Below are 24,263 nucleotides of genomic sequence, written 5' to 3' on the forward strand. Positions count from 1 at the left end.
TGTTTACATTGACCATCCGCAGGCCATCCTGGGTTAGGGTTAATCATGATCACTTGTAACTAAGCTACCATTAATTTTATAGTTTGGTGATCAGTTCATTTTTATCTGTTAGGACCAGGTCTAATAAAGAGTTTCCCCAACAGCCAACAGCACAATTCAGATCCTCTGACAACCCCATAACAAAATTCAGGCCTGGAGGGGCTCAGAATCCTGGGTCTTGGTTCTGGACTCTCTATTCAGATTATTTACAAAGTACATTTAACACACTAAGAAGAATTTTAATTTTTTCCCGAACCACTTCATATGATAGGAGGAAGTTCACCAGCAATGCAACCCAGCTAGTCATTACTCAGTTATAGTATCTCAGCTGCTTGGGGAAATTTAGAACTATACCAGGCTTCAGCCAAAGCTATCAGTCTTCCTCTTTCAGCCACCAGCTTCATTTTGATAAAACAAAAGACAGTAATTAGCATTGCTGTTATGAGTCAGACACAGCCAGCGTACCCAAGAGTCTTCTGGCATGTGTCATTAGCAGACTGGTTACTCAGTGGTTGATGCTCTTTTTCTTTGATGGTTTTTCGTGTTACTTGTCAAATCCTTAGGGCCTTACGGAGATGCAGCTTGTCCTCTGTAGGGTTAATACCCATGCAGGGGGAAGGAAATATGTTGGATTCCCTCTGGAGGAGTTCCCCCCACATTCTTGTATCAGGGGACAGGCTTTGTTCCAGAAGAAAGAGATGGCATGGCCCATAGACCATACAACTACCTGGAGATCTGTAGGGATCTCAAGATCTCAAGGATCCATGGTCAGGTGCAAGTTCCTCAGCATCGAGGCCCTGTGTCTGCAGTAGCTCTGGCCCCACTTGGTTCTGGCTCTGAGCTGAATTGCACTGTAAGGGACTCCCCTAGATTTGACCACTGCTGAGGAGGAGTTGCCAACTGTAATATAACTTCTGACTTTTAATAAAGTCTTGGAGAAACCTCTCCAGGCCGCAAGAGAGGACAATGTGTAGTCCTTTGGCCCACCCATTGCCTACTCTCTCCCTCCCATGTTCAGACCCATGGAGTGCCCTTTGCAGAGACCAGGGGAGATCCACATATGTAGGGAACCCTCCTCACATGGATTCAAAAGGCATGACCTAGCCTTTTCACTCAGGCAGATCTCCAGATGAAGTCAATGGAAGCTTGACTGAGCAAAATCCAGGGTCCTGATTCTGCGGCCCTTACTCATGTGCAGTTGCAGTTAATAGCAAATAGTCTCATGGAAAGAATTGGGCTCTGAATAAGGTTCTCAGGATCTGAGCCACAGTCAGGATGAAATATTAAAGAAATGCATTTATACCTGAAAAAAATCCCAGTAATTGGTGAATACTAACCCGTAGGCTAGTTCATTTTGTGGATTTATATTTGTCCACTAAAACACTTCAGGAAATATTTATTTGCGGGTTATCTTTCCATGTAAATTGCTCCCAGTTTGAATATTAACTACCCCATCATAATTAGTTTCTAGTCTAGGTTAGTTAAATTATGATAAACCACAGGGATTTCGCAGTAGGAATACTTAATGAAGAAAGAAATGTGCAAAATTAAGTAGGATGAGTACAATTAGACTCATGACTACATAAAGGTATCACATTATCGACCCATGTTTTACATCAATCATTGCTGGTTGAGGATCATTCTATATAACTAAGTTGCAGAAAGTCTATGCAAGAGAGCAGAAGAGCGTAATGATAAATTCAGACAGGTTCACCAAAACCTTTGCTTTAGATAAAAGCACTGTAGATTAATAAAAGCAGCTAGCAGATTCATGGCATGGAAAATGGCAGGATGCAATAAAAACAAGATGACCAAGATGAGAATGGGAAGGACTAGACCATTAGCGGCTCTCAGAAATTGATGGCATTTTATTCCTTTTGTCATAACTGTGCTGGCTTTGGGGTTGTCTGAAGTTTGTGTAAGTGAAAGGCACAGGGAAAAACTCTGCCCCAACTTACACCCATGAAACCTCAATGAAACTAATGGAGTTGCATGTACAGAAAGGGCACAATCCTCCTCTCAGATAATCACAGTACAGTAACTCCTCACTTAAAGTCGACCCGGTTAATGTTGTTTCATTGTTACGTTGCTGATCAATTGCCCATTTAAAGTTGTGCAATGCTCCGCTCTTACGTTGTTTGGCTGCCTGCTTTCTCCACAGCTGGCAGCCTCCCTATGCCCCCCCCCCACACACAGTGCCTCCCGCCCGCTGGCAGACCCCACGGATCAGCACCTTCCTCTCCTCCCGCCACCTCCTGCCTGTGGTAATCAGCTGGCTTGCAGAGTTTAGGAGGCAGGAGGGAGCGGGGAGGAGCGAGAACTTGGCGCGTAGGCTCCCCCTCCCTCCCGAACACCGCAAAACAGCTGATTGTCCCGGCCAAGAGGTGAGGAGGCCTCACTCCTCCCCCCTGCCTCCTGCCTCCTAAATGCCACAAGCCCGCTGATTGCCCCGGGCAGCAGGGAGGGGGAGGAGCGAGGATTCAGCATGCCTCCCCCCTCCCTCCTGCCAGCAGCAGTCAGCTGGCTTGCAGCATTCAGAAGGGAGGGGAGGCACGGGGGAGGAGCGAGGACGCAGCGTGCGAAGTAAAAGGGGAGATGGTGGGGGGGGAGAGTCAGGTCAAAGGTGGGAGCTTGGGGGAAAAGGGTGGAGTGGATGGGCTGACAGTTGAGCCCCCTGCCCCCGGCAAAGTCAGTGCCTGGTGCTTGCAAGAACAGCAAGAGGAGCAGCCGGACAATCCATCCTCTTCCACTCTCTGACTCCACCACCTCAACCAAGCTTCATACTCAGCAGTGATGACTGTAGTATTAAATTGCTTCTTTAGAATTGTTTAAAACTTATACCTGTATTAAATTGCTTATTTAAAATGGTTTAAAATGTATACATGCCTTTTGTCTGGGAAAAAAAAAATAATAATTCCCTGGAACCTAACCCCCCCCATTTCCATTAATTCTTATGTGGAAATTGGATTCGCTTAACATCGCTTCACTTAAAGTTGCATTTTTCAGGAACATAACTACACTGTTAAGTGAGGAGTTACTGTATTTCTCAGCTCTGGGAGTGTGTTTACTCTGCACGTCTGGAGCTCCCATTGATGTCAAAGGGAGATTTACACTGGTAGGACAAGCACAGCTGAAATGCACTGGGCAACGTAGGTGCCAAACACTATGATTCTAATCTAATAATGTTCTACACCCAGTTTGCACTGGGGCAAATGACTATACAAGTTGCAGGGCCATGGAGAATCAAGCTCTTTGTGTGTATTTGAGAGCAGAATTTTGCACAGATGAACCGCTAACCTGCCTAAAACACGATTCTCTCTCCCTCCTTTTAACTGGTCATGTTTAGACAGTAACTAGGGGATGGATCTATTGTAAATTATCACCCTCGGTGTGTATAGTTGGGAACATAAGGCAGAATTCTCATCTTTGTCCAACTCTAACCTGAATTTTACTATGGATTATTTTGCTCTCAACACATGTACACTTAAGTCAAAATCTTCTGTGGATTTTGTATCTCCAGCAAGATTTCTCCGCAGGCCATACAGTGTCCTGGCCACTGTGCAATAGTTAACAGTGTCATGTTGTCATGGGATAATGACACTTTTAACACTTCTCATTATTTTACTGGATGGAAGCCAGATAACTCAACCAGCCAATTTTCCCAAAAAGAATTAAGGCCAAGGGACCAGGAACTAATTACCTGAAAATGACTGGCTGAAGTAGAAACAAGTTATGCGTCATCAGCATTCATCATCACTGTCATAGGATGAAGGAGGAAGGAAAACAAAAACAGAAACATGGAGGATATGAGTTAAAAGCAGAGTAGTGAGAAAGAGAATCATGCCTCTTACTTGTAGGGTGAACTTCATTCCTGGTGGCTACCTCCACAGCTCGCTATGGGTACAGTAACTGCGGAATGGGGACTCTGTAATGCCCTACATTTCCAGATGTGTTTATCTGGCACACAGGTGTTGGAATTAATATACCTCAGCAGCCATATGCACTTGTCTCTCTTTTGGGAGGTGTTTCTGTGTATGCTTATGTGTGGGATCTTTATCCATAATAATTTCACATAAAGAGATAAGGCAGTTCACCAGCTCTCCAGACACTCCATCCTTGAAGTACAGCTCTCATTACTCTCAGATTTCCATCTAACAGCCGGCTGGATGACTTATTTTCTGACTATAATTAAGTACCACAAGTACCATAAGTACCACAAGTACCACAATGCTCACTCCCTCTCGATATGTGAAACCCTTGAAGATACTTTAGATCAAGTTAAAATAAGGCTGGCATTTAGAACAGCAATTTCTCCCAAGGACTTAAGAATCAGTGATTGAGAAAGACAGATCACTAAAGAAAACAGTGTTCACACCAAGGACGAAACTTTCTTTCTTGAGGCTTAAAAGCACAAATACTAGTGGAACTTTGCATGGAAGAGGCAAAAGTCTGATACGTTATTTTGAACATGTATTGAGCTAGATTTTGATCTAGTGTAAATCTGTTTAGCTCCATTGATGGACTGATGCCGATTTACACCATCTAAGAATCTAGCTCCCAGTTTTAATCAAATTAATAATTAAACCAGACCGTACTGGTAGGTAGCAGTATTTTGATGGGTAGTGAGCCAGAGACACTGGATACAACTAAAACAGTGGAAGCCATAGAAACATGTCCCTGTAACTGAATTTTGGTTAATATTATTATTATTAGAGCTAGTCAGAAAATGTTTTTCCCCCAGGGAAAATTTTAAAAAAAAGTCCAGTGGAAAATTTCAACTTCTTATTGAAAAAAGACCACTTGAAGATATTCCAGTTTTTGCCAGCCAATAAATAGAATATGTTCAGACCCCAAAAAATAAATAAATGAAAGCTTTCAGGAAACATTGAAAAACAATCAGTTGAAAACTGCTGAACATTGAAAAATTCTTATTTGTTTCGGCCATGAAATTTCAGGATTTGAGCCTTTTGAAAAATGTCTAGGAAATCAAACACTCTGCAAACATTTTCATTTAGTTGAAAATCCAATTTTGTAGAAAGAAAAATTTTGAGAGAAAATGCGCAACCAGCCCTAATTATACTGTGGTAGTCCCTCTTGAATGTAAGCTAATCACTTAAGAAAATGGCTGAGCTAGCTAAATAATTCCACCTCAACATTTATAGAATCCAAGTTATCACCTGTGGTCATTTTAGATGCAAATATTGAGCTAACCGAAAACAAACAAGGTTTAAGGGTAACTGCTGGAACTAGGATTTGTGGGCCTGAAGCAGTGTTAATGCATGTGAACTATTATTTTAACTTTTTAAGAAAAAATGACTCATTGCCATGAAAATGGGCTGAGGCAATGAGTTCAGTGCAACGTAGGAGAGAAATAAATATTTAGCATAGCAAATTACATTAATAAAAGTTGTGTTAGCCTGACTGATCCCAAATCCACTGAAGACAAAACCTCCTGAGAGCTTTTCTATTTTCTTCTGTGGGCTTTGACTCAAGTCTGTGGTGAAGTGTTGGGATTGCACCTTTCAGTGTAGTGCAATGTGTTCCCTCACTCACCATGCTCTGCTTTGCTACATACTGTCACTATGTGGTAGGTCGCTTGTTGAAGCTATAGAGAGGAGCTGCTAGAAAAGATGGTCACCATCACAGGTTCTTTCCAATGTTTCCAAAAAACAAGCCCAACAACAAATGGGATATGTGAATATGAGTATGATAGATGGGTATGGAATGTTACAGAATCTGACGATATGGTTAAATGAAAAACCTGCCTGCTGTGACCAGAACCAGAGCAGTCAGAAAGTGCATGGTGCTAAAGGCAAGTAACCCAGTAAAGCTCTCTAACTGCCACCACCAGAAAACTCTTAATAACAATTAGAGTCCCACATCTGCTTCTGAACCCACCTAGTTTCCAACCAATTGCACTCTTTTAAGGACAATCACGTTGTGAGGTGCAGGATAAGGGTAATTTGGTTATAGCCTCTTGTTTTCACTGAAACAATGTGAATAGAATACGAGTGAAATGGTAGGTTCCCCATCCAGAGAATACAGCGCACGCTGGTGCTGGGATGTGGGGAGTTATTCTGAGAAAATAGAGATGTAATCAGAAAATCTCATTTTACCTCAGAAGTTTCTACAAAGAACCAGCTTTCCTTCTCCCAGAAAACAGAAATAATTTGCTTTCAGTTAATGTTTTCTTCTTCCTACCGCAAGAAGTCAGATACCTGCAACCTATAAAAAGAATGCCCTGGCCAGAAGCTAATAATCTCCTCCAAACTCTTTTAATATCGCTTTAAAAATAAATCAGTTATACATTATTCTGTCCAGTATACCAGCTATTCTTCTTCTCTATCCAATATCCTGTAGGTAATTCGGCTTACTGCAAAGCCAGAGAATAATAAATTTGTGACCAGGCCAGAAAGCCAAGAGATATAAGGGGCCTGATTCTGCTCTTACACTGGTGTAATTCCAACCACAGGCATGGAACTAGGGAGCTATTTAGCCTTGATTCTTCTCTCACTTCAGACCAATATGTTGAGGAAAATAGTTACTGTGAAGTCAGAATCAATAAGGTAAGCCTATTGAGACTGGTGGTCCAGGATAATGGGGCTTGCAAGTGGTAAGTAGGCAGTAAGCGAGTAGATCAATATCTTCTCCATTTGCAGGACTTCGAACACCACTGCGAACATATCTGAAACTCATCAGTAGTTTAATTTATGGCTCTATTCAAAGTCAGAGTTTCAGGCCAGAAGGGACTATCAGATCATTTAGTCCGACTGCCTGTGCATCACAGGCCACCAATACTGCTGAGCAGCTACACACTAAACCCAATATCCAAAATTAGACCAAAGTACTAGGATATGTCAACACTGCAATAAAACACTCGCGGCTGGCTTGTGTCAGCTGACTTGGGCACGTGGGGTTTGGGCTGTGGGGCTGTAAAATTGTACTGTAGATGTTCGGGCTTGGGCTGAAGCCTGCACTCTGGAACCCCATGAGTAGGGAGGTTCCCACAGGAGACCAGACCACAGGCAGAGAATAGGAGGGACCGAGGTGCACCAGTGCCTGAGGCCTCTGCAATGGCAGGGAATTGATAAGGTGAGATATACCCAGATAATCCCAACCAGTGACCTGCATCCAATGCTATAAAGGAAGACAACCCCTCCTTCCCCCCAGCAAAGCAGATCATTACCAATCTGGCCTGGGGAAAAATTCCTTCCCAACCCCACATATCGTGATCAGTTAGACCCTAAGCATTTTGAGGAAGAACCAGACAGCTAAGCACACGAAAGAGAGGGAACATTCAGTGTCACTTCAGAGCACTGGCTCATCCTGTCCAATGTCCCATCTTCAGCCCTGGCCACCTCTGATGCTTCCGAGGAAGGAGAAAAACAAAACAAAAACACTCCCCATGGACATTACGTGCTTAACTTAATGCTTGGCAATATTCATCCAAATGGATCTGCGTTGCTCTTTAATCATTTCAGATAGAACCTATTCCAGTGCTTCACTCATCATTTGTTTTTCTTTTAAACCATTTGATTGCCAGACTCTCATTCATTTGCTACGTTGCCATTCCTCTCTTGAAAAAGTTGTGTGTAATTTTGCAGAATTTAAACTATAGTAAAGTTCTATAGAAATTACTCTACAAGTTTCTCTACTGTTTTTTAGAGAACAAGCATTTTCTATAAAAATTATCTTTTTCCCTATGGGTTGAAAGAGATGTCCCAATTAAACCAACAGAGCAGGCTTTGCCTGAGGCATTCAACATTACTAGAATAAAGTATGCATCTGCCAGATGTTGCTCAGTGCATTCAGCAGCTGTGACCAAGACAGAGCTGTCCCCTGACCCTATTGAAGTCAATGCTATTGTGCCACTGACTTCACTAGGATCCACATTTGTTTCTGAGTATTTTTCTTTGGCAGATCACCACTGACAGTTCTTCAGTTATTTCCTATCATGATATCCTGGACTCCACTGGAGGATTAAAAGATGATACAATTTTTACTTACCTAAAACCCACTTCATGATTAGCAATTCTGTCCATGAGAACTGAGTAGTTTTTACTCTAAATATTTGTTTGGGATGATCCGTGATGGTCTCATTGGGAAGATTTTTCACTCCTTCAAACCGGTCTGAGGCATTCACTACTAACAGTCCGAGGAAGATTGTAAAAGAAACTGCATGTGCCACAAACTTCATGAAAGGGCTTCGGAGGATCCGTCCCAGCTGAAAACGAAATGTGTACAAGACAAAGGTTTTATTATTAATTATTAATTATTATTATTATTTTCCTGGTCTAGTTCCCATGTTTTCGAGTGTTTTTCTCTATAACAGATGAGAGTATTTATTCTTTGGAAGTTTGCTGAAAACTCCAGGACTGAGCTACTCTTCATGTATTCAAGTCTATAGTAAGTTTGTTCTTTGCTGCTTCCAGATCATGTGCGGGGCATTATGAATTAGGCTAACTGTTCATTTAGGCTAACTATAGGTCTTACAATGTTTCATTTCTCTTTTACTACCCACAGATGTGTGCATGATATCTAAATTGTCCTGTTCACTCTAAGGCAGAAAGGAACAAGGATATATATTTTATATACGTCTGTGTGTATTTTTAAATAGATATAGAGATATGAAAACACAGTGTATCAGACTAATCTGGACCTAATTCTCCTCTCCCTCACCACAGTCTAAACTGGTATAAATCAGGCCCTGTGTTAGTATAATAAATTTCTGTGCTAGCTGATTATCTAGTAGATTTCTCATTAACTTGTCTGACACAAAATTTTCTATAAAAAGTTCTTTGATAAGGCTCTTAATATGCATCAGTATGCTAATTGTCTACTGTAATTATTACAGCAGTTACTGAGTTTCTCAATACACCACAATGACCTATTTTAATACAATAAATGCAGAAGTGATGTAAGCACTGATCTAAATCACGTTCTTTTCAGAGTAACTAAAATTTCTCTCATCCTTATTGAGAAACGCCGTTGCCTAGTTGTCTAATTAGATAACCCTTATCTCTTTAAGAATTTCCCCTGAATATATTACCCCCGAAAGAATATGTCAGTGCTCGCCGGGTGATTATTTGCTCTTGGACCAATGCCCTCATGAAGAGACACCCATTCCACAAATGCTTTCTCCCTGTGTGTTGGAAATGAAGGATTATTTTCACAACCTTCCTTTGTATCTAATGTTTGATCCTTAAACAGAGAAGAGATGTAGGAAGGGTTTAGACACTAAATTCCCCTCACTTTCCTCCCCTCTTCCTAAGCAATCAATTCCTCAAGAAAGAGCCCCCTCCCTAGTCTTTGAAACGGGGTTTCAGTGGTTAAATCTATATACTGCTTTACTCTAGTTCATTGACTGTTTCTGTAGAGTCTGACTATCCACTCAATATGAAACAGTAAATAGTTTAAAACCCAGAAAACAACTATGCCAAGATTCTTTAGCTTTAACAAAAAATAGTTCTGTTCAATTTCTTATGTCTTTCTAGTGTCTGAATTTCTAAAACTGCAAATATATCTTTTAAAAGATTGCCAAAGCTGGTTAACATGTTGAAAAATGTAGGTCAGAGCAAATTCCTGAAAGAGTTTTCCAAATGTGTGAATAGAAAAATGTGATCCTTATCTCAGCCCTACTGCAGCCGGGCATTTAAGTTCCTGCTTACATCCCTCTGAGGTCAATTAGAAATGCTTAAACATTGGCTTCGTGCTTTATCAAACTGAGTTCTGAGTTGCCACAGCAAATGATAGCTTTGTCTAAGCTGGGAGATTTTGCAAAAGTGTCCGATCGTTGCTACCACTGGTTCAGCTCCCCATTGCCAGGAACAGTGGGTGTGTTAATATAAGAAAGCATCAGCCACTGCTGTTTTAAAGACTGTGTCATGTACGCATGCTTTATGACGGTTTAGTACTCATATGATTCTTAAATAGCTGGTGGCTGCATGAAATCCTTTCTATGCTACCACTCCCACCATATTGCTACCACTGAGAGAGCTGAATTGCTGGTAGAAATGGCAGAAGAGTTGGACAAAAATATCCTAGAATAGGTACAGCCTATGGACCCAATTGTGCAAACTCTTACCCATGTGACCCACCTTAATTCACACACAGTTCCATTGACTTCAGTGGGCCTTAGTCATGTGAGTAAGGGTTTTCACTCTATGTTGGAATATGTGTTGACACTTTCTCTGAAGAAAGCCCCATGGTCTCTGATCCATTTATGAATAAATGCAGTTTGATGCAATAAATTGTGTGCATCCATATTTCAGCATTCATTTCTGTTCAGAGAGCTGTCACTGAAGCTGATCAGTGTCATGAGTCTATTTACTGGTTTGCAACATTGGCCCTCGAACAATGGGTCTCAAACTTTTTTTACTGGTGACCCCTTTGACATCGCAAAACTCTGAGTGCAACCCCCCCCCCCAAACAAATGGTGGCAAGCGGAGTTTGGGGTGGAGTTTGACAGCTCACGACCCCCCACGTAATGACCTCATGACCCCCGCGGGGTCCCGACCCCCAGTTTGAGAACCCCTGGCTTAGAATCTGTAGCTCTCCAGGTCTTGATCTTTCTTGTCTGATTTCAGATCTGAAGAAATGCATTCGGTGCTTAAATGTTAAACTCGGTCAGTTTTAAGACTAAGTGAGGAAGAACACATTTGTATGATGTAGAACCCACAGAAACCTTGCTCCAAAACTCAAAACAAGACAGAAAAGATTTGTTTTGAGGTTTCAAACAAGAGAAGTATCATTGCTCCCTGCCCCACTTACAATTCATTTTTTATCGACCCCTTCACTTCACAACAATGAATGCTGGAGGGAACCTGATTCTGTTTGAAATAGCATGGGCTGCAATTTAGGAGGATTTATTGTTTCAATCTTGATCTTTCTTGTTGTTCTGCTACTTCTCTTCCATCTGATTTTACAGAGAAAAAACGGGACAGAAAGTAAGATGAATAGAGATGTGATGCACTACCCTTTGGAGCATAGACGTGTGGTTCTCTAGAGACTTCGTGGATGCCTCTTTCAGGGCTGACATGCATCACTACCAAGAACCTTTTAGGAAAAATCTTTGAAAAATGGGAGTCTGGTGAGTGAAAGAATGAATCACCTAACCACGACCCCAATTCAGGAAAGACTCACTCACATGCTTAAGTGCTCTCTTTCTTTCAAGGTAGCCTGTAAACACATACTAAAAGTTAAGCTTGTGCTTAGCTACAGTCCTAAATAGGGATGCTTCCTGGAATCAGGACTTGTATGAGCAGATGCATAGGCAAGTATGCAGGTGAAGAAGTGGCTAAAATTGGAGGTGAACAGTTCAATATGACAAGCTAGGAGCTGGCAGTAATCCCGCAGAGACAGACCCTTCTATACATAGGAAATGCTTCAAAAATTTCCCATCACTTCTAATATTGATTCAGTGCCACCATTATGAGCCCTAGTATAGACAGTGCACCTGGCTCCAATGCCATTTTAAGCCCAGCCTTGTTAGATAGTTGCACACAAAGACTGGCAGACTGTTTACACCAGGACTTCCAAAGTTTTTAACACCATTGCTGGTGTTAGTAGCCGTGGGAAATTTTTGAAAATTGCTGTTAGTGTAGAGGGGGCCATAGGATAAGACGGGAACTATACCTGGCATAGAATATAATTTTCCATATAAACACCAGTCAGGCCAAGGCAATTACAAATAAGAACGGCCTGAAGGCGACTATGGGCATATTGATCATTGCCTGGAACTTCTTAAGAAAACTCATTTTTAATGTATATGTTCCCAGTTCTATTCTGAATTAAAAGGGGGAAGAGAGAGCTCCAATGGACTATAAACTGCCTATGAATTATTAGGTGCTCCCTTCTGCCAATGTACCCTTAAAACAGTTATCCACTGCATTACTGAAGGAAGCTTAGTGGGGTTTTTTTCTTGAAGTGCAGTTTTTCATATCTTCAAAGAAATCTCATTTTTTATCTGAGTGTTGCAGGAGCTGAAAGTGTTGAGTGGAATCTTTTGTAGGAAACTGATGAAACATTAATTCTTCAAATAACTCAGTGCCTTATGACAATCATATATAAGGCACAATCTAGTTAAATTCTGGGTGCATGACCTACTTGTTTGTACTACTGGCCCCATTACCTTATTAATTCCAAACATTGCTTTTCATCAAACAGGAATGCTTCCTGGAATCTGGGCTTGTGTTTGATTGTTACTGGCAAAGAGGACAGCAACAATCACAGCATACAAATCGCAAAGAGTCATTTCAAAAGAATGGCTTGTTTCAGGCCTGAACATCCATTACATGTATTTGGAAAAGGAATAAAGCTAGGAGACATATCAAAGAGAGAAAACAAATACAAAATAGACAATATCAAATAAATAGAAGGGAAATGAAAGATTCTAAAATAGGAAATAATTGAGTCAAAGAGGAGGGGAACAATATAAAGAAACACACAGCTGAAGGAAAAGCGCATAGATTTTTTTTTAATATTAAGAATGTTTTTAAAAGGGGTAGGTGTGAAAAAAGGGAACTGGAAGAAAAAGTTGGGGTTAGATGCTCAGCTGGTATAAATTAAAAGAGTTCCATTGCTGGAGCAATGATGGAGCTAGAGCAGCTGCAGGTCTGGCTCTTAATTTGGAATGCACAAATGTATGAAAGCCACCGAGAGAACTTTGGAAATTAGCGAGTGTAGCATTCAAAAGTGTTTGAATTATATACCAGCTTTGGTCAGCCTGGAAAATGTAGCAGTGGTGTTCCTTTAAGATCCACACACATCCCAACGTCTACCTGCTCAGAGCACCAAAATTAGGTACCACTACCAGTGGATTGGGCAGATCTTCAGAATTCCATCCTCCCTCTTCTCTTTTGCTTCCTTTGTAGCAGTGAAATAGTTAATAATGTTGCCAAAGGAATTATCATTAGGTTTAAGAATTAACATCTCATCTAGATGCATGGGTCAGTTCACACCTCTCAGAGTAGATATTCCAGCATTAGTTTACACTTGTTCTTAACCATAAGGGCTAGAGACTTAAATTGTTTTGTAAAGCTTAGATTTCACAGCACACAATGGCAGCCTCCAAACCAGGGGTCCTCAAACTGGGGGTCAGGACCCCTCAGGGGACACGAGATTAATACATGGGGGGTTGTGAGCTGTCACCCTCCACCCCAAACCCTGCTTTGCCTCCAGCAATTTATAAAAAAAGTGTTTTTAATGCATAAGGGGGGTCGCAATCAGAGGCCTCCTGTGTGAAAGGGGTCACCAGTACAAAAGTCTGAGAACCCCTGCTCCAAACCATTAGCAGCTCACAAACTCATGTCAAGGCGGACTTGTCTGACTCCTGTATTTGGCCTGTTAACATACCATCCTGGAATGGGATATTGTCTGTAAAGTTTGGGATAAAGTCAATAATCTGCTCCTCTTTCAGAGGTAAATGACTAAAAGAGCCAGAGACCATATTGCTTTTAATGCCAACTGATCTGTACAGCTGAGTGCAACAGAAGTTTTCATTTAGAGGCAAGTTCTGTTCTTCGATACGCTAGCAGCAGAGTTGCTCTGATTACCCTGTAGCGTGAAATTTGGCTCCAACTAAAGACTGCAAGATTTGGCAGACACATTTTAAGAACTGGTGTATTAGAAGCTACCCTCATTGTTGGTCAGGACTAACTCTTGTAGTCAGCATCCCAAGTTGTTTCATAATGGAACTTATTATTGGTGTCATATTAACAGCCAGCATTGATAAAAATGTGGTTTTGATGAAATGTGATGAAATTTGATGAAAAAGTGTTCACATTCTCAATTAGCTTGAGAAATAGAAACTAGTCCGTGGTTATTTTGAAGGATGCTGAGTATCAAACATCACACATAGTCTCATCTATTTTAGAAGCCCTGCATTTTCTAGAAGATTGGTCTTTTGAAAATTATAGTCTTGTCTTAATACCCATCAATGGATCTGTAATCTTTTGGACTTGGCAAACGTAGAAAGAATTCCTTACAGGCATTTAAAAGAAATGGTATCAAATGTTTTGAGGACTGAATCAACAAGCTGTCACTTCTATTACTTTTAAGTAGGTTTGACAAGCCCTCTCCTAGAAATACAGTGGATGTGGCCAACTGTTGTTCAGTAAAAAATGTTCTTCTTTCCCCACCCAAAGTAGTTAAAAAGCTATTTATTGCTCAACCCTATGTACATTTATTTCCCCTTGTCTGAGCATTTTCTCTCAGGATAGAAGCGCCACCACAGAACTGGCACTGCAGGCAATTGTTCAGACTTAATGACCAACCGATGGCTGACTCAGGTATTTCCCCTCTAGCTCTTCTTAATAGAACTTTCAGCAGCATTTAATACTGTCAATCCCTGGATGTCTATAACAGATACAGAACAACTTTTCATGTTTCCTCATCTTCCCCCTCCCAAGTTTTGGAGACTGGGCCATATTATGCTATTAGGTAGAGTGACTTAATCTACTCTTCTACTTGACAGTCAACAATCCACCTCTGGTTGTCATGGAATGCTAATTCATTTTTATGGTATCCCATGACACCGCTAACTAAAAAGAAAAATGGGAGAAAGAAACAGTAATACACACACACACACAAGCATCCTAGCAGAGAGGAGGAAGGACAGAAAAACAGGTTAAAAATGGAAAGTGATAGGAGCATATGTTAGGATGAGCAAAGAGACAAGAAACATTTTCCCCAAGTTATTCACCCTTTCTGCTCTTTTTTCTTCTCCTTCTGTATTCCAGTCAAATTCTTTCACCAGTTCCCATTTTTTTTCCTATTTCCATTCTTTCCTTCTCGCTTGTTTGATCAGATTTTCCATTTCCTCCACCCCCTTCTTTATTACTTTTGAAGATTAATTTCAAAACACTCTCACTTGCTGCATTGGCAATGAGCTTGTTCTCAGCCATGGCAAATCTCAGAGGACAACATTGTTTGTGATCTTAGTTCAGAAAGACTTTTGACATCATTCCAAGCATTGAATATAAATAACCATAAACAACATGCACCTTAACCAGTCTGTACCTTGCTGCAGGGAGCGATCCAGTATGCTATGGCGAGGAAAGGAAGGCCTACCGAGACCCCAAAAACAGCCAAGAATTTCACAGCTATAGATTGCTGACGTAAGCCTGAGAGATTTTCATACCACATGGTGAGCAGTTGCTGCTGACAGTTGGGATGAGCAACAAACTGTAAACAAAAAAGAAAAATTCAAAAATAAGGGTATTTGTAGCATTTCCAAGGAGCATGAGATTTCAGAAAGCAAACTGCTGTGCCTCAAACACAGAGTGCAGCATGGAGATAGACAGCTGGTTGTAGTACGTTCTGCAGCCCAGCAGAGCCAAGCATGTTTCGTTTTTTGTAATCAGCCATAGCTCTTAGTATAATTGTTCAGAAAATTGCAAATTAGTCTCTCTAAATATGTGCTCACTGGCAACATTTGTTCAACCCTCATCTTCTGTTTCTCTTGTAGGGACAGACATTGCCATACCTGATCAGACCAATGGCCCATTAATCTAGCATCCTGTCTCGGACAGTGGCCAGTGCCAAAAGAGAGCTAATGTCAGGTGTGGAATTTGAACCTTAGCTCCCGGGAGGACTGCAACTTGAGCACAACTCTGTGGACTGTGCATCCCTTCCTCTTTATAATCATCACCACCATCCCCATTAATAATAATAAGAAGAAGAAGGGACAAATCCTGAGGACTTCACTCATTTTTTATGCAGATTCTACATTAAAGCCACTAGGATATGAAGTAACCGCTCTAGAATTAGGGCATACAGGCCCCAATTCAACAATCACTTAACTCCATTCATAGGCTTACGTCCATCCCTATTCAGCAAACATCTTAAGCACATGCTTAAATGCTTTGATGAATAGGGACCGACTTTTGCATGTGCTTAAGTGTTCTGCTAAACTGGGGCCATAATGAATACATCAGTTCTGGTAACCATGGCGCTAGCAAGAAAACCAGTTTTTATTCAAGAAAAAGGGCCATTAGCAATTTCAGAGCCACTGTTCAGATTTCATTTTCCATGTAGCAAACAATGAGGTGAAGTAAAACTTATATTTAATCAAACCTTTGTCAAAGGCCAACGTATAGGGCAAATTTTTTTGTACAAAACAAAATTAACTACATATTTGTTTTTACGTTAAACCAGCATTAATGTCTCCTTGTGGGGGCAAGGGGGAGAAATCATACATTTGAGAATATCAATTTGATATTCAATTTGAGCTTCAAAAGTGAACTGAGATGGGATTGATGCTTCAGTAAAGAGGAGCTATGAAACATTGCTATGGTCTGTGACCTAGATGATAAAAAAGTTTTGTAGCTAAGTAGAATTTGTTATTCAGCACTAACGTTAACTCGCTTCATTTACACTGACTACCCATAGACCCAATAAGAAGGTTCCTCCCCTCCATTTGCATGATTCTGTTGCTTCAGCATAATACAAAATGTTAGGCTGGTCCTTGTAATTAGCAAGTGTAAACTCTTTATCTGAGATTATCTTTAAAATAAATGGAAGAGCATTACTCACGGATCTGCAAAACAGTAAATGAGATACAAAATACACAAGACTGCTCATGTACACACAGTACATATTTCTTATCCCAAAGCTGAGATTCTTCTTCATTCTTTCTGCACCATAGAAAAGAACATGCTAGTAGCTGACAATCCAAAGGCCAGTTTCCTAATGGAAGAATTATAGCACCATTGGGTCTCATGGACTCATTATATTATAGAAGATTAAGAGTCTTTAGTTCCCATCTTCCCACAGAGTGATTCAATTTACAAAATGTATAATGTGACTACTTTTTAATTATGTTTCATTATGAGTAAAGATAAGGATAATTAAAAGAAAAGATAAAAGGAAATATGTTATTATTGTAGTTAATTTTGTTAGTGAGGAAGGAGTTGTCCATTTGTGGGCTTCGAATGGTACTGAATAAGAGAAGATTAAAAATATTGAATATTTCTCCAGTCTTTCCAAAATTGGGAATAAAGAAAAAAGTCTGGATTTGAATGGATTTATAGTAAAATGACACAAAAAATGAAAAGGACAGAAAATCTAACCAGTGTTTTCATATTAACTATCTTTGTGATAACTAGCACATGGGGGGAGAAATCATATTTATATCTGTTTATATAATGGAAAGTTACACTTGGTTAAAATGTGTTTTTAATTGTTTCTTTATTGCTAGTACAGATTGAAATACAATAACATGCTAATTAGGATTACTGTGAAACGGTGATTTTTGTTCAGCAAATAACAGCACTTTAATATATGCTTTTCAGTTAAAAGACATGCTTTTGGGCCTATCTTTGTGAAAAATTGGATTTACGAATACTGCTGAGTTGAGCTGAGCAAACAGTTCATAGTGAATAATTTATTTGACAAAACAAATTTTGCCTTTTTCTGTACACAAATTTTCCCTGGGAGAGTTTACAATTTTCTTTAATCCATATATTCATCCAAAGTTGCAAAAATAACTAAAACAAAAAATTCTTGGTCTATAAATAATTGGTCAGCTGTTCATTGTGAGCATTTCAAATTTGAGCTTAATTGGTGACTATGGCCATCTGACTATGAATTATAGGGAGTCCCCAGTATACATCTCCCCTTTATCCGTTGACGCTCATCAAAGGGGAACGTGTTCCAATTTACGTTGGTGATCTGCATATCTGTCTTTTGCATGGATCGGGACTGGTGTGAATTTGAACATGTTCACCTATGGTACAGTACAGTACTGTTCTTGAGCCCACTGGCCATGTTCAAGGCTTATTACCTATGGAGAAAGTTCTCCATGCTGATTTAGGAGACGGCAGGTGAAGAAAGCACAGTGTAAAGGAGTTTTGGAAGTCCTAAACACCTTGAATGGTGTGGAAAACATTGATGCATCATGGGAAGCAGTCACTTCGCAATGTATGAATGGTGTTTAGTGCTGTGCATGGCCAGATGCTGACCACAGCTCCATGGGATTTGATGCCGTTCCTGCTCTTGAGCAAGAAATTGTCAAGGTAGTGAAGGATGTCTGCGTGGAGGAGGTAGAGGAGGATGATATACAGGAGTTGTTGGAGTCTGACACTGAGCAACTGAAAAATGAGGAACTGATTGAGCTGGACCAACCATGGATATCCAAAGAAAGCAAGGGCGATGATGACGATGACGTAGGGCAGGAAGCCAGGAGTCTGATGACAAAGAATCTCTCCCGTTTCTTTGGATTGCTGAATGAGATGACGGAAATCATACAGAGGGGCATCTTTTCCATGAACTGTCTGCCAAAGTCTCCAGGGCTCTCAATGATGCAGTGGCTACAGGGAACTCTATCATTCAAAGAGTCATGCAGTAGAGCAGATATCAAAAAAATCCTCTTTTAAGACTTCTGCAACCAAAAATCCAGCCACGGAAAAGGCAGCCGAAGAAAACCCAGCCGCCACCCCCACCTAAGTTTAGTGTAATTGACACTGTTTTATACTGTATTACTGTCCTATATTTACTGTGTTAAAATGTTCTGTGTGTTTGAATGGTGTTAGTAGGGTTCTACCTTATTTTATTCAATGTTTTATGTATAAAATGTGTACTGTATAACCTGTCATTGTAGAAAGGTACACTGTTTGGGTGAAAAGAGCATTGTCATAGCAGACATGCCAGACTCATGAAAAAAAATGCAGAAATTGGGCTTGTTTTTGGCTTAATTGGCTTGCGAGTTGCTTGTTGGCTAGTTTTTGGTTGGTAGCTTGTTGCTTGTTTGGCTTGTAGCTTGTCGCTTCTTTTTTTTTATCAGCTCCTGGCAAGCAGGGCCAGGTGGGGGAGAGAGAGTCATGCCCACCACAGTCCCAGAGTGCAGGGCGGGAGGGGATCTAGTCACAAAGTGTTGGGGTTCTTAGCGATTGGCTTGTTTTGGCCTTGTTTTGAAATGGGATTAGCTTGATTTTTGGCTTATTGTGAAAGTCAGGGCGCTTATTTACTGCATGAAAGTTGGCAACAGTGTGTTATAGGCAAGTGTGGTGAAGTTGTGAATGCACACCCCCTTTATTCCACTATTTCTTATGGGGGAAAATTCCCCGGTATACATCGTTTCAGTATCCATTGCCCTTTTCAAGAACGCAACCCCTTGGGAAGCACCCAAGGTAAGTGCCAACCCCCTGACTCACCTCCTGCACCACAACCCCTGCTTCAGCCTAGACCCCGCACCCAAACTCCCTCTGAGAGCCTGAACCCTGCACCCCCCTCCTGCACCCAAACTCCCTCTGAGAGCCTGAACCCTGCACCCCCTCCTGCACCCAAACTCCCTCCCACAGCCTGAACCCCTCACCCACTCCTGCAGCCAAACTCCCCCCCAGACCCCACCCCCTGCACCCCCACCCACTCCCAACCAGCCCCAAACTCCCTCCCAGAGCCCGCACCCCTTCCCACACCCAAACTTCCTCCCAGATCCTGCATCCCCTCCTGTACCCAACCCCCTGCCCCAGCCTGGTGAAAGTGCACGAGGGTGAGGGAGAGCAAGCGATGGGGGTGGAGTGAGCAGGGGGTGGGGCTTCAGAGAAGGGGCAGGACAGGGGTGTGGCCTCAGGGAAGGGGCGGGGTGGGGCAGGGTAAGGGTCTTTGGGTTTGTGCAATTAGACAGATGGCAACCCTACCAGGCGGGTATGTGGAAGCCCTGGCCATGCCGGAAGAGTGAGTGCAGCAGCGCAGCTGGCAGCTCACTGGGCACCAGCCAGCGCGGGCGCAGCAACGCCCAAATGTCAGGTGGACTGTGGGCGTGGCTTGTGTGTGCATGGGGGCCCACTGACTGTTCTGCCCTGGGGCCCGGAATTGCTGTCAGCGGCTCTGCATGCTAGTTACCATCCCAAAGAAATGAGCAGACATTTTAATCTATTTATTGTTTCCCTGTTTCTGGAACCAGGTACAATGAAAAATGAAAAAATGTGGAAAATGAGAAGAAATTGCCATAAAAACTGGTTTTAGTGGAACGATTTATTTTCTCCTACACAATTTAGATTGGCAATGTGCCATAAAGCCCTCATGACATTCATCTTTTTCTGACTAATATTAAAAGGAGGGAAGAATAAATCAGAGAAGGAAGATAGCTGATTAGAATTAATTCAAGCGCTCATTTTCTGATAGGACGCTACAATTTTTCATTATGTTTGCTCCATCAGATATTAATGACATTCTCAGTGACCCTCGGCTAATGCTAACTTTCCCTCTATGTTGATCAAAATGTCATAAATTGATCTTAGATTCTCATCAAACGCTTACATTACAGATGTATTTAACTTTCCTTTCTGGGGATCAACACTGACACTAAATTAAAAGATGACACTAAAGGCTTCTATAGTATCCTGGGCACAGAAAATAACAGAGTTCAAAACAGACCAAAAGAAATGTGTTTTTATGGTACTGAAGTTGTAGCAAATGAGGAATTGTGATGTATTACATTTAATTCTAGAGGGCTAAGTTCTGCAGAGTTTTATCAAGCAGAACTCCCATCAACTCCAATTTGCCTAATTAAGCACTGCAGACTATTAGGAATAAGTTGTGGCTGCTGCTGTGCTGATGTACTAGACAGAAGAAGGGGTATAAAAAACCCCTACCTTCCCATAATGCAAATGTGCAAAGGGAAACCACAGTTTGGCTACAAGGGTGGAGCTGTGCAGGGGAGTGAGATGTCATTAACGTTGTAAGGAGCACTAAGTGTGTGTGGTGGGGGTGAGGGGCACCGGGGGGCGGTGTGGATCAGGAAAGATAGGACTATGACGCAAGCTCCTGACACACATGCAGAGCTGGACTGGGTGTAAATGGTAGCTAGACCTATTTAATGGCACCAGCCATTGTGGTTCTCCTCAGAGCTTTGTAAATCAGCCTTTCTCCATTCAAGCCAATGGAGCCACACTTATTTATACTAACTGCAAAGCTAACTGGTCCTACGCCTTTGAACAGCTACATAGTTTAGAAATGGCTGCAGCAATCCTCTTCCTGCTCCCCATCACACCAGCGCCTGTTAGGAGGCATCCTTTGGTCCTTATTCCACATCCATCATTGCCATAGCTCAGGATGGTTACATGATTTAAAATAAATCATGTCTATCCAGTGGGCACCACCTGACAATACATATAATCCCAGACACCAGCCTCCAGTGAGAACGTCAGATCAAACACAGGCATCAAGGCCCCAAAGCCACAGCCTTGAGTTCCACAGAATGAAGTGGACTGCAGAACTGAGGGCCCCCTAGCCCTTTGTGCTGTTGTTACCTGCCAGGGCAGCTCAGACGAAGGGTCTCCTCCAATTCCCATTGAAATAGTCAGTCCCCATTGACTTCAGTGGGAACTGAATTGAGCCAAAGGGATCATTTTCCTCACAGAATTAATCAGGACCATCAGATATACCATCCTGGAGAGTAGCTTTCCCAAACTGCTATATAATTTGATGCATGACAGCCATTTACCCTTGCTCATCGTGCATGTATTGTAGGTGGACAAGTATTCCACAGTTCTCACAATAAGGGACAACGGGTTTAGGTAATAATTGGAGATATACCAATCTCCTAGAACTGGAAGGGACCTTGAAAGGTCATTGAGTCCAGAACCCCTGCCTTCACTAGCAGGACCAATTTTTGCCCCAGATCCCTAAGTGGCCTCCTCAAGGATTGAACTCACAATCCTGGATTTAGCAGGCCAATGCTCAAACCACTGAGCTATCCCTCCCCCCCAACAGACTAGTTAAAAATTCTCTGTATTGTCATGGATCGTATATAATAAAGTCATGTGTCTGTAACTGCCTAATAAGCTGCATTGTTCTTGCAGTTTGAGGAGATTTTAAATATATAGACACCTTCATTTTTATTTAGTACCAATTATCTGAGACAAAGGGGATAGCTGGACCCAGGGTTCCACTTGTTCCTGATGCTTTATTATGTATTAGGTGAATTGTGGTAGTGCCTAGGAACTACAGTGATGGACTAGGGCCCTATTGGCCTAGGTACTGCACAAATCCAGAACAAAAAGATGGTCTTTGCCAAAGGAATATCATCGTTACCCTGGCACACATTATATGTAATAAATGAGAAGTGTCAAGATGAGAGGATTCACTATGTCTAGGAAATTCAGAAGCACATAAACCAATATTCATATAATACGTATATAAGTTAAAAAGCCATCTGTTTTATATGAGAAGCATAAAAGCCATGAATATGTCATTGAGAACTGAGTAATTTTATGATGATTCAGGTAAAAACAGAAATCAACTACAAACTAATGGAATCGCTCATACAGAGAAAGAGAACCTCAAAGAAATGCTACTTCCCTTATAACGTATCTACCATTATGTGCGAAGGGATTATCCACTCAGACTGGATTATTTTGCTTTGCTAATGGCACTTTAGCTCTAAATAGTCAACAACTGAAGGCAAAAAGAATTCAAACACTCATCGATAAGATGTTAAATCTCTTTGAAAAATTTACGCCAAAAGTAAAATCCCAAACTTGTGACTTTAGTAGTTCTTTGATGCAAACATTCCTGTCACTTCTCCTAAAACCCCCCTTAGCTATAAACCTTCCAACAAATGCTGGCAGAATTCAATATATAAAATATGTTATTCAGATTAGAAATGGGATGTTTAATCAGCTAATTAGAAAGGAAGCTGCCTAGATAGATTTTCAAGTTGTTTATCGGAAAAAATGTGTAATGTCCAAAGATACTACAAGGCTCAGGTGCAAGTCATATTTCTCTAGAGCAACCCTTATGTTTTCACTATGAAGCATGTATCTGTTCAGTTAACTTATTGCTTCTCTAAACCTACCATTAACTTTGACTAACTCGTTTTAAACACCTAGCACTAACTCCTGAAACCCTCACTCAGAGGAACAGTGCCTAGAATGCCAAAGACTCCATTGAAGATGATGGGACTCCTCTGATGAGCACTCCAGTGAGTGACTGCCAGATTGTGCCTTTAAACAATAAAGGAAAATATGTACGCACCAAGTGGTTTTCATCTCTGTATTTATCCATGTTGAACTGGCGCACTGTCCAGGATTAGGGCATAAACTCCCTGAACCCATGGGAGTTATTCTCACTCCTACCATGTCCTCCCTGGACACTGATGCAGCAGCAGGGAAAGCCCAGAAAAGCACACGAGGAGTATGCTACCTGCTTTCCCCAGCACACTGTCCTGTACAGATAAGTACAGCCATGACCCCACTTCCTCTCATCTCCTATGGGGTCACCAGGGGCGGCTCCAGGCCCCAGCACGCCAAGCGCGTGCTTCGGGCGGCATGCCACGGGGGGCGCTCTGCCGGTCGCCAGGAGGGCGGCAGGCGGCTCCGGTGGACCTCCCGCAGGTGTCCCTGTGGATGGTCCGCTGGTCCCACAGCTCCGGTGAAGCATCTGCAGGCACATCTGCGAGAGGTCCACCGGAGCCGTGGGACCGGCAGAGCGCCCTCCTGCGGCGTGCCGCCGTGCTTGGGGCGGCGAAATGGCTAGAGCCGCCCCTGGGGGTCACATGAGTCCTTGGGTTTATGTGGAGATGTCAGTGTTTGTATTTCCCAAGGAGCTGAGACTGCAATTGTGCCTGGCCCTTGGCTGGGGCTTGCAAAGGAAGGAAAGTTCCTTGTGCTCTCTTCTAGCACATTTATGAACATGAAGGCCAGTTACTGTCTGGCCTCTATCTCTAAAGTGCCTTGAAAATATGAATGCTACGTAAATGTTAAGTCCAAAACTTAGATAGAAAAGTTTCCTGGCAATTTTGTATGATTTACAAAGATATTCAGATCTTTGCATAGTTCTTTCTAACATTGCCCTCAAGAAATTCTATGGCAGATGCTTTAATAATTTGAAACTAACGATAAGTTTGTGAAAGGGCCACAGTTAGCCCTGGTGTATTGTGGTGCAACTGATCCATCATGTATGCCTCACTCTGTTTGGTTTCAAAGGTTTGATGTCCTTCCCTTAAAACTGAATGGGATTAAAATTGAGCCTTTCCCAGTAATTTAGGAGCTGGATATGCATTTGATGAATATCCCTCTTTTCATTAGACAAATGAGCATAATAATCAAGACTGGCATTTAGGATCACATTTAGGATTTGAGCATTTAACTCCCTTAGAAAACCCAACCTAGGAGCAAACTAGTTTCCATTATGTAGTCAGTAGTGTAGCTAGAGGGGGTGCAGGGGAAGCAGCCGCTTCCCCTCAGCACATTTTCCAAAACTGCACCTTAGTTAGGGGTTAC

The 24,263-nt window shown here is 41.8% G+C and overlaps 1 protein-coding gene across 1 annotated transcript in view; it reads right to left on the bottom strand.

Annotated features, from left to right (window-relative positions):
* TRPC7 (transient receptor potential cation channel subfamily C member 7) overlaps positions 1–24,263 on the bottom strand; it is a 364,174-nt gene that overhangs the window by 36,874 nt on the left and 303,037 nt on the right. The window contains exons 5-6 of the mRNA XM_045026121.1: positions 15,058–15,222; positions 8,047–8,263 (exon numbers count right to left, since the gene is read on the bottom strand). Of these exons, the coding sequence (XP_044882056.1) occupies positions 8,047–8,263; positions 15,058–15,222 (382 nt within the window). The remainder of the gene's footprint in view (positions 1–8,046; positions 8,264–15,057; positions 15,223–24,263) is intronic.

The sequence above is a fragment of the Mauremys mutica genome, chromosome 8 (assembly GCF_020497125.1).
Source record: "Mauremys mutica isolate MM-2020 ecotype Southern chromosome 8, ASM2049712v1, whole genome shotgun sequence".
NCBI classification, from domain to species: Eukaryota; Metazoa; Chordata; order Testudines; family Geoemydidae; genus Mauremys; species Mauremys mutica.